This window comes from Scyliorhinus torazame, chromosome 10 (assembly GCF_047496885.1).
Source record: "Scyliorhinus torazame isolate Kashiwa2021f chromosome 10, sScyTor2.1, whole genome shotgun sequence".
NCBI lineage: Eukaryota > Metazoa > Chordata > Chondrichthyes > Carcharhiniformes > Scyliorhinidae > Scyliorhinus > Scyliorhinus torazame.
Genome location: NC_092716.1, coordinates 200,216,204 through 200,232,466, shown reverse-complemented (window position 1 = coordinate 200,232,466; position 16,263 = coordinate 200,216,204). Strand labels below are relative to the sequence as shown.

The following is a 16,263-nucleotide window of genomic DNA, read 5'->3' as shown; positions in this document are numbered from 1 at the left end:
GGAGGATGAGGAGCTGGGGGCGCCTGCCATTGGGGGCGGGGCCAAATGGGAAGCACGGGCTTTGTTCCCGCGCTATGGTAATCATGGCGGGAAGCAGGAAGGAGGGGGCCTCGCACAGTGGGAGCCGAGGTCATGGGGGGAAGCCGAGGTCGGCCAGAGTTTGCTGACTTCTGGGAGCAACATGTCCACAAAGTTTATGCACGGATACTTTTTTGTTTTGGGAAGGGCACTGATCCCGAAGGTGACGGGGACGGAGTACACGGCTATAGCTATTTCGGATCACGCTCCACATTGGGTGGACCTGGAGATAGGGGAGGAAAAAGAACAGCGTCCACCCTGGAGAATGGACATGGGATTATTGGCAGATGAGGGGGTGTGTTTAAGGGTGAGGGGGTGTATTGAAAGGTACTTGGAACTCAATGATAATGGGGAGGTCCAGGTGGGAGTGGTCTGGGAGGTGCTGAATGCAGTGATTAGAGGGGAGCTGATATCTATTAGGGCACATAAAGGAAAGCAGGAGAGTAGGGAAAGGGAGCGGTTGTTGAAAGAACTTCTGAGGGTGGACAGACAATATGCGGAGGCACCGGAGGAGGGACTGTACAGGGAAAGGCAAAGGCTACATGTAGAATTTGACTTGTTGACTACGGGTAATGCAGAGGCACAATGGAGGAAGGCACAGGGTGTACAGTACGAATATGGAGACAAGGCGAGCAGGTTGCTGGCCCACCAACTGAGGAAAAGGGGAGCAGCGAAGGAGATAGGGGGGGGGGGGTGAGAGATGAGGAGGGAGAGATGGAGCGGGGAGCGGAGAGAGTGAATGGAGTGTTCAAGGCATTTTATGAAAGATTATATGAAGCTCAGCCCCCGGATGGGAAGGAGAGAATGATGTGCTTTCTGGATCAGCTGGAATTTCCTAAGGTGAAGGAGCAGGAGAGGGCGGGACTGGCAGCACAGATTGAGACGGAGGAAGTAGTGAAAGGGATTGGGAGCATGCAGGCGGGGAAGGCCCCGGGACCAGACGGATTCCCAGTTGAATTCTATAGGAAATATATGGACTTGCTGGCCCCGCTACTGATGAGAACCTTTAATGAGGCGAGGGAAAGGGGGCAGCTGCCCCCGACTATGTCAGAGGCAATGATATCGCTCCTCCTAAAGAAGGAAAAAGACCCGCTGCAATGCGGGTCCTATAGGCCTATTTCCCTCCTGAATGTGGGCGCTAAGATTCTGGCCAAGGTAATGGCAACGAGGATAGAGGATTGTGTCCCGGGGGTGGTTCATGAGGACCAAACTGGGTTTGTGAAGGGGAGACAGCTGAATACAAATATACGGAGGCTGCTTGGGGTAATGATGATGCCCCCACCAGAGGGGGAAGCGGAGATAGTGGTGGCGATGGATGCCGAGAAAGCATTTGATAGAGTGGAGTGGGATTATTTGTGGGAGGTGCTGAGGAGATTTGGCTTTGGAGATGGGTATATCAGATGGGTACAGTTGCTGTATAGGGCCCCGATGGCGAGCGTGGTCACGAATGGACGGGGGTCTGATTATTTTTGGCTCCATAGAGGGACGAGGCAGGGATGTCCTCTGTCCCCGTTATTGTTTGCACTGGCCATTGAGCCCCTGGCCATAGCATTGAGGGGTTCCAGGAAGTGGAGGGGAGTACTCAGGGGAGGAGAAGAACACCGGGTATCTCTGTATGCGGACGATTTGTTGCTATATGTGGCGGACCCGGCGGAGGGGATGCCAGAGATAATGCGGATACTTGGGGAGTTTGGGGATTTTTCAGGGTATAAATTGAACATGGGGAAAAGTGAGTTGGTTGTGGTGCATCCAGGGGAGCAGAGCAGAGAAATAGAGGATTTACCGTTGAGGAAGGTAACAAGGGACTTTTGGTTCTTGGGGATCCAGATAGCCAAGAATTGGGGCACATTACATAGGCTTAATTTAACGTGGTTGGTGGAACAGATGGAGGAGGACTTTAAGAGATGGGACATGGTGTCCCTGTCACTGGCAGGTCGGGTGCAGGCAGTTAAAATGGTGGTACTCCAGAGATTCCTTTTTGTGTTTCAGTGCCTCCCGGTGGTGGTCACGAAGGCTTTTTTCAAAAGAATCGAGAAGAGTATTATGAGTTTTGTGTGGGCCGGGAAGACCCCGAGAGTGAGGAGGGGATTTTTGCAGCGCAGTAGGGACAGGGGGGGCTGGCACTACCGAGCCTAAGTGAGTACTACTGGGCCGCCAATATTTCAATGGTGTGTAAGTGGATGGGAGAAGAGGAGGGAGCAGCGTGGAAGAGATTGGAGAGGGCGCCCTGCAGGGGGACTAGCCTACAAGCTATGGTGACGGCACCGTTGCCGTTCTCACCGAATAAATACACCACAAGCCCGGTGGTGGTGGCTACATTGATAATTTGGGGGCAGTGGAGACGGCATAGGGGAAAGACGGGAGCCTCGGTGCGGTCCCCGATAAGAAATAACCATAGGTTTGTTCCGGGGAGAATGGATGGGGGATTTGGAGCATGGCAAAGAGCAGGGGTAGCACAATTGAGAGATCTGTTCGTAGATGGGACGTTTGCGAGTCTGGGAGCGCTGACGGAAAAATATGGGTTGCCCCAAGGGAATGCATTTCGGTATATGCAACTGAGGGCTTTTGCGAGGCAACAGGTGAGGGAATTCCCGCAGCTCCCGACGCAGGAGGTGCAGGATAGAGTGATCTCAGAGACATGGGTGGGGGATGGTAAGGTGTCGGACATATATAGGGAAATGAGGGACGAGGGGGAGATTATGGTAGACGAGCTGAAAGGGAAATGGGAAGAAGAGCTGGGGGAGGAGATTGAGGAGGGGCTGTGGGCTGATGCCCTACGTAGGGTAAACTCATCGTCCTCGTGTGACAGGCTAAGCCTGATACAATTTAAGGTGTTACACAGGGCGCATATGACTGGAGCACGGCTCAGTAAATTTTTTGGGATAGAGGATAGGTGTGCGAGATGCTCGAGAAGCCCAGCGAATCACACCCACATGTTCTGGTCATGCCCGGCACTACAGGGGTTTTGGGTGGGGGTGGCAAAGGTGCTTTCGAAGGTGGTGGGGGTCCAGGTCGAACCAAGCTGGGGGTTGGCTATATTTGGGGTTGCAGAAGAGCCGGGAGTGCAGGAGGCGAGAGAGGCTGATGTTTTGGCCTTTGCGTCCCTAGTAGCCCGGCGCAGGATATTGTTAATGTGGAAGGAAGCCAAACCCCCCGGTGTGGAGACCTGGGTAAACGACATGGCAGGGTTTATAAAGTTAGAACGGATTAAGTTTGTACTAAGGGGTTCGGCTCAAGGGTTCACCAGGCGGTGGCAACCGTTCGTCGACTACCTCACAGAAAGATAGAGGGAATTGAAAAGAAGAAGACAACAGCAGCAACCCAGGGGGAGGGGGGAGGAATCGGACGGACTCTCAGGGATGTTATTGTATATGTATAGGCACTTGTTTTAGGTAATGTATATTGGACTGTTGGATTGTATCTTTGGAGAGTATTTATTTTTGACAAGGCAGTTGCCATTTAGTTTGGTTTTTGTTTCTGTTCATATATTATTTATTTATTTGTTTAAAACTGGCCACTGTTATTTATATTGCTTTATTGTTGTTTAAAAGAAACTCTACGTACTGTTATGTTTGGCCAAAAAATCTTGAATAAAATATATTTTTTAAAAAAGGAATTTGAAATGTAAACATGAAAATGTGCATGTGCAAAATGGAAACTAAATTAGGTTGGTATGTCTTGGTACAATTATTCCTGTCTTCCAAGTCTGTAATCACCTGACTCCCAATGTCATGGGACGATGACTACTAACATACTGATTTTGCAAAAGGCATGCACAATAGGCAGGTTTAAATATTGGATTCGCCATTCTTTAGATAAAGATTTACTCAAAACAGTACCATTAGTGGGGAAATGTGTGTTACTGCTGGAATATTTCATTAACTTCAGTTCCTTTCACCACTGTGCTCTTACCAAGGTCATTTTCTTCCACTTTTATAAAATTGCTTGCTTCTGCCTTCATTCTTCCCTGTCTGAAACCTTAGTTTGTGCCTTCCACACTTTGAGTTTCACCTCTCGAATACTCTTAGCCAGGGCACCATGGCTTAATGTTCCATCAGCTTTTAACTTATTCAAAATCCCACAGCACATTTTCTCACCTCTATAAAGTTAACGTCATAGAAGAGTTACAGCACAGGAGCCATTCGGCCTATTTTGTCCATGCCAGCCTGAGGACACCCATTTGCCCTTTCTATTCCCACCTTCCTGCACCCGGTCCATAGCCCTGTAGCTTACAGCACTTAAGGGGCAGATCAGGTACCTTTTAAAAGAGTTTATGGTCTCTGCCACCACCACCAACTTGGGTAGTGAATTCCAGACTCCCACTACCCTCTGCGTTCTTCCTCATGTCCCTTCTACACCTTCAATGCTTGAATCTATGTCCCCAGGTTCTAGAATTCTCCACCAAGGGAAACAATTTTATCCTGTCCACCCTAAATCTTTCCTTCATAAGTTTGTACAGCTCTGAATTTATATCATCCCGGGTCTCATTAACTCCTCAGGTTTCCGGAAGTTGACTGAAGTAATTTCAACTTTGCTTTCAAATTCCTCCAGGCTTACCTCCACTTTAAACAAGCTCCTCCTTTCTTGGAAAGCAACAATGCTGAACAATACAAAATAAAACATTATTTCCTCTTTTATTAGTAAGTTTCTCTTGTCCCTGCCCCACATCTCACTTTATCATTGGTGGCTGCTCATTCAAGGTCCATATTCTTATCCTCTGGAATTCCATGCTCAGATCCTTCTGCCTTGCCACCTCCCTTCCTTTAAAAAAAAGAATCTTCCTTATGAAAATTATTTCGACCGTCTGTGTGGTCAGCCCTCCTTATCTTCAGAATTCACTGGTTTGCCTTCCTTGTAAATAATGCTGTCCTCCTAGAAGTGAAAAGCTCTCCTAAATTTGATAGCACACATAACTGAGTCAGGTAACCTAAGATTAGGATGATCAGCCATGATCGTGATGAATGGCAGAGCAGGCTCGAAGGGCCAAAAGACCTCCTTCTGCTCTTATTTTCTATGTACCTATGTAAGAGTCATCCAACCTCTGCTGATTTTATTTAATAGCATATTGGGGGAATTTACAATCATTTTAATTCTGCCGAAACAGCAATAAAAAAAAATATATATATACATATATTGAAAGAAAAGAGCATTGTGTTGAAAAAAATGCTCGCTTATTCATAATTGTCACCCACCTAAAACCCTCCAACTCCTTTTTGCCCTTTGTATATAGGGTCATAACTGCTCCACCATTTTGTGGCTGCGCCTTTAGCTGCCTAGACCCCAATTTCTAGAATTCCCTTCTTGAGCCTCTCCCACTTGCATTAATTAGATTAATGTAGATTACATTCATTGTAATCTACTCTTTGACCGAGCTTTTGTTCTCCTCGCCCAAACACGTGGCTCAGTGTTATAATAAATTTTTTAATACATTTTCATTTTTTTCCAATTAAGGGGCAATTTAGTGGCCAATCTACCTACCTGCACATCTTTGGGTTGTGGGGGTGAGACCCACGCAGACAAGGAGAAAATGTGAAAACTCCGCGCGGACAGTGACCCGTGGCCAGGATCGAACCTGCATCCTCGGTGCTGTGAGGCATTAGTGTTAACCACTACGCCACCCTCAGTGTTAGCATTATAACACTTCCATGAAGCACCTTGGGATATTTTACCACTTTAAAACACTATATAAATGCAAGTTATTGATGCATTTCGAGAATTAACAAAGATAAAGGACCTGATTATTAGGTTGGTCCAAATAATAGATGGACATTTTATTTAAACCTCCACTTGATGGTGAGCTACTAAAAATGTAATATTTCACTTACCAACAAGGAGAAGAGTTCCAACTGCCAGGCCTCCTCCTAAAAAGAAATTAACATTGTGAATACATTTCAAAGTGCTCTTAATGCTACAAAGGTTTTAAAATGGCGAATAGAATTTGGTTCACAAATGATACAGTAGACAGTTTCTACTGCATCTCATACAAATCCCACATAAAGGAAATGCTCAATAAGGAGCACAAGTTGAAAATCTCAAATAACGTGCTCCAGAGGTTGCTGCTGTCATTAAAAAGTTGAGGCAGTTCGTTGTTAGGTAAAAGGAAAAAATGGTCAGATTATGTGATGCGATAAGGCACGTACAACAGCAAGGGCTGAGGTGCAAAAGCTAGAAAATGTGGAGAGCTCTAGTACTGGGTTGCGGGCAATAGGCAACAAAGGATGAGTAAAGAAAAATGAGATAATGAACATGGGCTGGATTCTCCGATTCAGCAGCTAAGTGCCGGCTCCAGCAGAACATGTGTGGTTTTTACGACAGAAAAATTAGCATGAAACCCTCACCAATTCCGGCACCGGTGAGGGGCTAGCACCAATGCCGACTGAAACTCCTCCCTCCCGCGCCGAAAACAGCGGGAGAATGGCAGGGTTCCAGGCCATGCATACGCAAGTCTGACGATCAGCAGCGGTCGTGCCGTACAACATGGCGCCGGCCGTGCGCGAACCCAACCTGTCATCCACGACCCCACTGCCCACCAGTCCCCCCAGCCCAAGCAGAAGCCCTCCCGGGCAGCTGCACGGATCTCGACCAAGTGTGGCGGCGTTGGACACAGTCCGCAGCCGGCACGCCGGGTTCCCGACCGCTTTCACCACATGTGTATGGCGCCATCAGGAATGCGGCCATCGGGGGTGGAGCATCGTGGGTGGGTCGGCCGAAGATGCGCCAACGCTGGTGAAACAGTGCGCTGCGCGTGTCACAATGACGTCAGTTTGGAGGGGGCGGCCCAGCGTCAAACTGGTGCCGGCTGATTTCAGCCCGAAAATCCATTCTCTGCCCGATCGCCGAAAACGATTTTGGCATTGGGCTATGGAGAATTCCACCCCATAAGTTTACTGGGTCTTCATCGTCACTGCAAAATTTACTTATGTATTGTTGCAAACTACATCAGATCCTATGTTTTCGGAGTATTAGGACAGCATTGGAGAAGATATAAAGGCATGTTCTCTGTGCATGCCCCTGTCAGATACTGACAGATCTTTGATCTTGAGTTTATTTGCTAGCCTAGAAATTATACCCAAAATGTTTGATTTGAGAACAATGAAAATATTTATATGATTTCACAACAATTTATCTTTACAGAGATGACAGTACTTTATTTGAACCAACTCCCCATCCCCACACCACAAATAAGTTCCATTGTTTCAAATATACTTGATTGAGCTACTTCAGGACAAAAATATAATACTTCATTTAGCAATGAGTCATCCAGTTAATATGAATTTTTAACTCTATGACTCAACAAACATACACCAAAGAAGATAACACATTCATTTTAATCATCAGTTGCTACGTGGAAATAAAACCCACACTTATTTCTTCAATTTTCTGATTTCATAGGATAAAAGTTTTGCAATAATTGATGAACAATATAACTAAACCCAAGGCACGTCATAGATGGGCTTACAATATTGTACCATTTACTACAACACCAACAAAAGAAACCAATTATAAACAGACAACTTTACGGCATAAAGGAATGATTCTTAATCGTTGCGCTACAACTCCAGTGCATAAAAGGTTAAATCCCACTCCAGTGACTGGAGCAGATAATCCAAGCTGACACACCAGAGCAGTGCTATGGTAGGTGAAGTCTTTCGGATAGGTTGTTAAATCCAGGCCTTGTGCGCCCTCTTTGGCTGACACAAAAGATCCCACAGCACCAGTCCAAAGATGAGCATGGGCATTCACCACGGTGTCCTGGACAACATTTATGCCTTAAACAACAAAGAGAAACAGATTTTCTGGTCACTATCTCTTTGCTGTTTATGGGATCTTGCTAGGGACAAATTGGCTACCATGTTTTCTAAATTATAACCGTGGATAAATTTCAGAGAAGTATTTAACTGGCTGTCAAACATTTTGGGGCATTCTGTAGTCATGAAAGGTGCTAGAGGAGTGCAAATCGCTTTCTTCTCTTTTGAATCATTACTCTCAAGGGAGAGTACTCAACATGGATATTTCTCACCCAAACATAGAATTCTGCATATATCATGTTACACCAGGTGAACAAATTCCAGCATCTTTGCTGCAATGCACTCTCCACTCTTCACTATGGCTCCTTCGACAGCACCCTCTGAACTTGCAACCTCGAAGGACAAGGACAGCAGATGCATGGGAACATCATCACCTTCAAGGCCCCCTCCAAGCCCCACACCATCCTGACTTTGAAGGAATCCTTCTATGTCGCTGGGTGTGGGTCAAAATCCTGGAACTCCCGAACAACACTGTGGGTGTACCGACATCACAAGGACTGAAGCGGTTCTAGAGGGCAATTAGGATGGACAATAAGCACTGGCCTACCTAGTGATGCTCACATTCCATGAAGGAATAATAAAAACAAATAGCTTTCAGTATCTGGCACATTCTCAGTATGCATGCTTGAGGAGCTACACAGAGATCATCAAGGCCTATGCACAGGAATAAAACTCCTTTGATATTTTCTCCAGTGCTGCACAGCACTACACATTTGCCAGATTCACTCAAGTCAGTGGCTAGGAAGATCCAGTAAAAGTACAATTAGGTATTCCAAGCCACTGACCTTAGCAAATCCAGCAAGTTTATTTATGTCTGTACCAATTGCAAGAGATTATATGAAAGAATTGAAAACCAGCAGTGCAAGCACAGCAACACAAGAACACAAGGCAACTGAAGAGAGCATTTGATAAATAAAAGAACTAATTTAGAGAACAAAGGTATAAACGCCGCAAAATATGATCTTGCTTGCTATCTTTCCATCAATTAGAGTTTTAATTGGTCAGTTATGATATTCCAAAAGCACTGTTCTTTCTCAAATGATAATCATCTCAAATTTAGGTTCTCTGAAAATATTCAGAGTCCAAAATAAATCTGTAAAGTACAGCATAAGAGAAGATCCTCCCCTGTCCCTTTCTTGGATTTTGACATAGACATGCGGGAAACAATATGAAAAGTCTTGCAAGAATCACAATCAATACAAAAATAGTTCCAACTTCTTCCAGAAACATAATGTACTATTGTGAGGTGGTGAAGAATCACATTCCAATTCCTGAACTTCCTCACCTTTGAACCCTGGTGAAACACCTGATTGAACTTGGTGAGATCACCACCCTCATGAAAGATAGTGAATCAGCATTTAGTCATTCCCTATTGAGCTTGGATATCCAAGTTCAATAGGGAATATTAGGTCAAGAGGCAGTCAGGTTAGTCCTAAAGACTCCGCAACGTAAGCGGCAACTGTAGTGTTGTCCAGTCTTCATTATCTGCACAAAGCATATGGAAAGTTCAAACCATTTGTTTCTAAGCAATACTTACCATGAAGGTTCACATGGCTGAAAATCTATGTTCACTTTGATCCACAAACATCTTGAGCATAGAGAGAAGAGCTTGCTTTTCTAATTTGGGATTTATCCACATTGAGGAAACAGCAGTAAGCATATTGTTATCCAAATTGACAGGTCCACAAAATTTGTACAGGGTAAACCAGCAAAAAAGAAATACAACTAACTTTGGACTGCATTTCCAGGGTAGGAGATAATCACACCAGGTAATGCAGAATAATTTTAAGAGGATTCTGAAGTAACTAAGACTATAACACAAATTGTGTGAAATATAAACCTTGAACAGCCACAGTAATATATCCTACCAATATCAACTTAATTTATCTGCCTCTTCAAGCCCTATTTTCATCGCTTCTCCTTGCGAACGACCACCCCATCTTCAACCTCTTTTTCTTCTCCAAAGTCCTTGAATGTGTTGTCACCTCCCAAACATCTGCTAATCTTCCTGGAACTCCATGTTTGAATCCCTTCAGTCAGAGGGACACTAGAGATAACTGCAAGAATGAGAAGTGAAGCCATTAGTGGTGATTCTCTAGTCATGCTTAGATAAGAATGGAACCGCCCCTGCAACAGTACCAAAGTGGGTTTGTCAACGTCACAGACAGCATCCGATGTAACTGTGACAAAGGCAAACTATCCATGATCAGTCTCAAACAGTTGATCATACTGTTCACATCCAAAGCCTCTCCACCAGTCATCCAAACAGGTAAGGCTACACTCGCATACTCCCATTTGTATCTAATCATAGCACTAAAGGCTTCACTTCCCATTCCTGCAGTAACCTAAAGGATCTATCCATGCTGCACGTTGTCAACATCATGAGAAATCATGTCAGTTTTCACATGTGTGCTGACAACACCCAGCTCGCCCCTATCACCTCTTCCGAGCTTCCAATGTCTCTAAATTGTCAGACTGCTTATCTGATGTCCAGCACTACAGGAGTAGACAAGTTCATCCAATTAAATATTGCCAATGTCCTCTGTCCCTGCCACAAACTCCCTCACCTCAATTCTGTTCCTCTCTCTGGCAACTACCAGAGGTTGAATCAGTCAGTTCGCAACTTCAGTGTCATATCGGACCCGGAGATGAGCTTGCAACCACATATCTGTGCTATCACGAAGACTGTCTATTACCAACTTCTCAAGGGCAATGGATGATGACTTTGCCAGAGATGTACACATCCCAAAAATGAATATAAAAATTGCCCATCTCAGGACCCTGCGTCAGCTCCTCTGCTGCTGAAACCCTCATTTATGCCTTGATTGGCTTGACTACTTTAACGCACTGTTGTCTCCCACATCTTTTGTTCTCCCTTACAAAATAAACAACTTCACATTCACCCACATTATACTCCATTTGCCAACTTCTTGCCCACTTACTTAACTTATCAATATCTCTTTGCAAATTATTTGTATCCCTCTCGCAACATGACCGTCCACCTATTTTTGTGTTGTCTGCAAACTTGGCTAGAGTATATTAACATCATTCCTCCAAGTCATGAATATATTATATATATACATATATTGTATACCGCTGTGGTGCCAGTGCTGAACCCTCTGGAATCTCATTGGTAATAATAATCTTTATTAGTGTCACAAGTAGGCTTACATTAACACTGCAATGAAGTTAAGGTGAAAATTCCCGAGTCTCCACACTACGGCGCCTGTTTGAGTACACGGAGGGAGAATTCAGAATGTCCAATTCACCTAACAAGCACGTCTTTTGGGACTTATGGGTGGAAACAGGAGCACCAGGAGGAAACCAATGCAGACACGTGGACAACGTGCAGACTCCGCACAGACAGTGACCCAAGCCGGGAATCTAACCCGGGTCCCTGGCACTGTGAGGCAACAGTGATAACCACTGTGCTGCCGTGGTTACATGTCACCAACCTGAAAAAGAACCGCTTTTCCCCATTCACGGTTTCATGCCCATTAGCCAATTCTCTATCCATGCCAATTTACTACTAAATACCACGGGCTCTTATCTTATGACTTAACCTTTTGTGAGGTACCTTGTCAAACACCTTCTTGAAGTCCAAATACAACACATCTCCTGATTCCACTCTACCCACTCTAGTTGAGACTTCCTTGAAACACGATTTCCCTTTCATGAAGCCATGCTGAATCTATTTGATTAGATTGTGATTTCCAAATGTGTTGCCATAACTTTTTGATAATTGATTCTAACATTTTTCCAATCATAGATGTTAGGTTAATTGGCCTATAGTTACACGCTTTATGCATAGAGGTGGTACATTCATTGTCAGGTTTCCAATCCTCTGGTACTTCTCCTAAATCCAAGGATTTCTGGAAAATTGCAACCATTTTAGGATGCAAACTATCAGGGCCTGGGGACCTATCTGACTTCAGCATCATTAGTTTGTCTAATACTACTTCACTCGTGACGGCGATGGTATTTACTCCTTCTTTAGTATTAACCCAATCTACATGGAAATTAAAGTCACCCATAATTATTTCTCTATTCTATTTTCTGCTCCTTCTGTTCTTCATGCTTGGTAGCCACCTGCTTCTCCTCAGTATTGGTCGAGCTTTACTTCTCAATAACTTCCCCAGTTCTTCAGGCACAGCCTGCCTGCCATTCACTGCCAGGTCTTCTCCACTGTCTAAGGCTAAGGCACATTTTGGAGTTACCATATTTCTGTCGGGAGTCACAGGAACAATCCCCATGCCTATGTCAAAGTACAATAAAATGCTAGTTGTAAAATAACTGGTCAAACAACCTCTCCCCCTCTATTTCAGAGAATTCAACGATGGAATATCCTCTACCTGTGCTGTAAACATTTGGTTTGTGCTGGCTCTCTGGAATAGCAACCCAGCCAGTCGCATTTCTCCCTGCACTTCCCCTTATATAAGCCAGGTAGAAGTCACCTTTACCATCCTTTCAACCAAAATACTCCAGATCATACCCATTTTTTTGTCAAGCTTTCTTTTCTCATGTTATCTCTGGTTCGTTTGCTAATCACTTTAAACCTCTATCCTCTAATTCTTGAACATCCAGACAATGGGCCACTTTATCCCATCTGTCGAGACCCTATGTGATTGTGAACCTCTATCAAACTACTTTCAACCTTTCTTTCTCAAAGGAGAACAACCAGAGCTTCTCCAGCCTATCCATGTAACTAAAGTCCCTCATCCCTGGAAGCACTCATAATTGTAACAAACAAAATAAGTGTCCAAAGCAAATTTAATGTATTTTTAATGCACCCTATAATTTTTCCTCGCGGATGCCAGATGTGACGAAGTCGGTAACTGTAGTATAACGGTGTTCGACATAGAACCATAGAAAGGTTACAGCACAGGAGACCATCCAGCCCATCTTGTCCATGCCAGCCCAAGGACACCCAGGTGCCTTTCTAATCCCACCTTCCTACATCCGGTCCATATCCCTGTAGCTTACAGCACTTAAGGTGCAGATCCAGGTACTTTTTAAGAGAGTTTAGGGTCCCTGCCTCCACAACAACTCGGGCAGCGAATTCCAAGATCTCTCACTTCATTTACCTTCTTAATATATTTCCATTTATTGTATATCCCCTATAACTGTATGGCCTCTCCCCCTGCTGTTTGCACTCGTGATTGAGCCATTGCCCATCACATTAAGATGTTCGGGGATATGGAAAGGGATACTGCGGGGGGGGGGGGGGGGGGGGGGGATTGGATTTTGGTGTCCTTATATGCTGATGACTTGTTATTATACGTGTTTGTGTGTCAATAGGGGGAATACTGGAGCTGCTTCGGGTGTTTGGGCCTTTCTCAGGGTACAAATTAAATCTAGACAAGAGTCAATATTTTGTGGTGTCTCAGCCAGGGGTGAGGGCAGGGATGGGGGGGTTGCCATTCCATAAGGCAGGGACTCACTTTAGATACCTGGGGGTGCAGGTTGCTCAAGATGGGGGGGCGTCTCCGAAGGTACAACATTTCTAGTTTGGTGTGGAGAGTGAAAGCTGATCTGGCAAGGTGGGATGGTCTCCCTCTGTCACTGACGGATCAGGTACAGGCGGTTAAAATGAACGTGCTGCCGCAATTCCGGTTTATTTTTCAAAGCCTGCCAATTTTCCTGCCAAAGGCATTTTTTAGAGGGATTGAAGGGATGATCACCTCGTTCATATGGGGAGGGAAGGTGGTCAGAATTAAAAAGGTGTTATGACAGAGAAGAAGGCAGGGAGGGGATTTGGGTCTTCCGAACCTGATGTATTAATACTGGGCGGCGAATGTGGAGAGGGTACGGAGCTTGGTCAGAAGGGTTGACTCCCAATGGGTCCGAATGGAGGAGAGTTTGGGTAGCGGATCAGGATTGAAGGCACTGGCGACAGCGCCGCTCCCGACGGCCCCGGGGAGATACTCAGGGAGTCCGGTAGTAATAGTTTCGGTGAGAATTTGGAGGCAGTTTCGACAGCATTTTGGGTTGCGGGCAGGGTCAAGGGAAATGCCGATTCGGGGGAACCAGGGAAGTGGGATGCAAATTTTCGGAGATGGGAGGAGAAAGGAATTAGGACACTAAAAAATGTGTTTCTTGGGGGTCGTTTTACAGGATTGAAGGAGCTGGGAGCGAATTATGGGCTGGAGCAGGGGGAAATATTTAGATACATGCAGGTTCGAGACTTTGCCAGAAAGGAGGTACAGAGCTTCCCAGTAGAGCCAGCTTCCACATTGCTGGCGACAGGGGGCCTGGAGAAGGGGGTAGTATCGGCAGTTTACGGGGATATTTTGGAGGAGAGGGCGCCACTAGAAGGGATCAAGACAAAGTGGGAGGAAGAGTTGGGAGAGAGTATGGAGGAGGGGTTCTGGTGTGAGGCTCCGGAGGGTGAATGCCTCCACCTCGTGTGCGAGGTTGGGGCTGATACAACTGAAGGTGGTGATTAGAGCACACCTCACAAGGGCGAGGATGAGCTGGCTCTTTGAGGACATAGAAGTGTATGTGAACATTGCGGGGGGGGGGGGGGGGGCCCCGCAAACAATGTTCATATGTTTTGACCCTGGCCAAAGCTGGTGGATTACTGGAAGGAGGTGCTTTGGGTAATCTCTAAAGTGGTGCATGTGAAACTGGACCCGGGCCCTCGGGAGGCCATATTTGGGGTGACGGACCAGCCGGGGTTGGAAACAGGCACGGAGGTAGATGTTGTAGCCTTCGTCTCGTTGATCGCCCGAAGACGGATCCTGTTAGGGTGGAGATCAACCTCTCCACCCTGTGCCCTGGCATGGCGGGGGGACCTGCTGAAATTCTTGATGCTTGAAAAGGGCAAATTTGAACTGAGGGGAAGGATGGAGTGATTCTACAATTCATGGGCGTTATTCATTATGTACTTTCGAGAATTGGATCACATCGAACATTAGGGGAGTTGGGGGCTGGGAGGGTTGGGGCAGGGGGGGGACTGTATGTGTTAATGGTGACTATGGGTGATTCCTGATTCTTCTTTGTCATTTGTTTATGTTAACATATGCTAATGTTTGGGGGTTTGGTGGGAGGATGGGATCGTTCTTATTGATATGGGGATTGACATTACATTTGTTACTGATTGTTTATTGTTGGTGTAATTTTGGGAGAAAATGTGAAAAAAGAGAATTAAAAAATATATATTTTAAAAACTGTATGACCTCTGTGTTAAACTCCATATCGCCACTCCTCCTGTATTATTTTGGAGATTATAATTATTCTCTACACTGTCCACCACTCGGCATATCTTTGTGATGTCTGCAAATTTCCAATTGTGCCCTCCCCCCTCCCAAATCATTAATATATAACACAAGCAGTAAGGGTCCCAAGACTGAGCCCTGTGGAACACCACTTAAACAACTTTCCATTTGCAAGGGCAGCCATTGACCATTACCCTTTGTTTCCCGTTACTAAGTCAACTTTTTATCAGTTTGCTACTTTGCCCAGTATCCCTTGGGCGTTTACTTTTTGACCAATCTACCACAAGAGACCTTGTCAAACGTCTTGCTATAATCCATGTACACAAAATCCACTGCACTATCTTCATCAACCCTTCTTGCCACTTCATCAAAGAATTCAATAAAATTTCTGAGACAAGACCTTCCTTTAACAAATCCATGCTGACTATCCCTGACTAGTCCATGCCTTTCTATGTGACAGTTAATCCCATCTCTCAAGATTCATTCTACGAATTTGCCCAACACCAACGCAAGACTAACTTGCCAAAATTGTTTGGCATTTTCTTCGATCCTTTTTAAACAATGGAACCACGACTTCCGGTGGCGTGGGCGAGCAGGACGGCCGCAACAACAAGAGCTCCCGCCAGTGGCCGCGACCCGCGGCGATTTCGGGGAAATCCCCGAGTCTCCATGCACCCCCTGACTATCGTCGGCCTTTGGGGCCGCCACGAGCAGCCAGCGGGGCCGGTTTAAAAACCGGCGAAGAACCCCGCGCGGGTGTCGGGCGGCGGGGGGCTGAGGCGCCAGGCCAGGCGCGGCAGGTCAGAGTAGCGGAGGCGGAGCTACGAGGAGGCCGAGGCGCCAGGCCAGGCGCGGCAGGTCAGAGTAGCGGAGGCGGAGCTACGAGGAGGCCGAGGCGGCAGGCCCGAGCACCATGTAGGGAGGGTGCTCCACGTCGGATGGCTCCCACCTAGGAAAAAGAAAGAAGGTTGAAGCCTGGTCCCAGGTGAATGCAGAGGAGAAAGAAAGAAGATTTTAGGAAGTTTGGTGAAAGTTTTTTTTTCCTCTCCCTTTTTTTTTCAAAAAAGAAGAATGTCAGATTGATGAAGGGCAGGAGGGTGAAGGGGGAGAGAGGAGAAAGGAAAGAAGATAAAAAACAATAAGCCGCTAAAGGATGCGAA

At 45.9% G+C, this 16,263-nt stretch overlaps 1 protein-coding gene across 3 annotated transcripts in view; it reads right to left on the bottom strand.

The window, feature by feature from the left end:
• Window positions 1-16,263, bottom strand: part of elp4 (elongator acetyltransferase complex subunit 4) — a 500,372-nt gene that overhangs the window by 474,155 nt on the left and 9,954 nt on the right. For all 3 annotated transcript variants that reach the window (XR_011933067.1, XM_072466249.1, XM_072466248.1), the window contains exon 2: window positions 5,904-5,939. Coding sequence is in view for 2 of the 3 variants with exons in the window: in XM_072466249.1 (XP_072322350.1) it covers window positions 5,904-5,939 (36 nt within the window). In the remaining variant the exon portion in view is untranslated. The remainder of the gene's footprint in view (window positions 1-5,903; window positions 5,940-16,263) is intronic.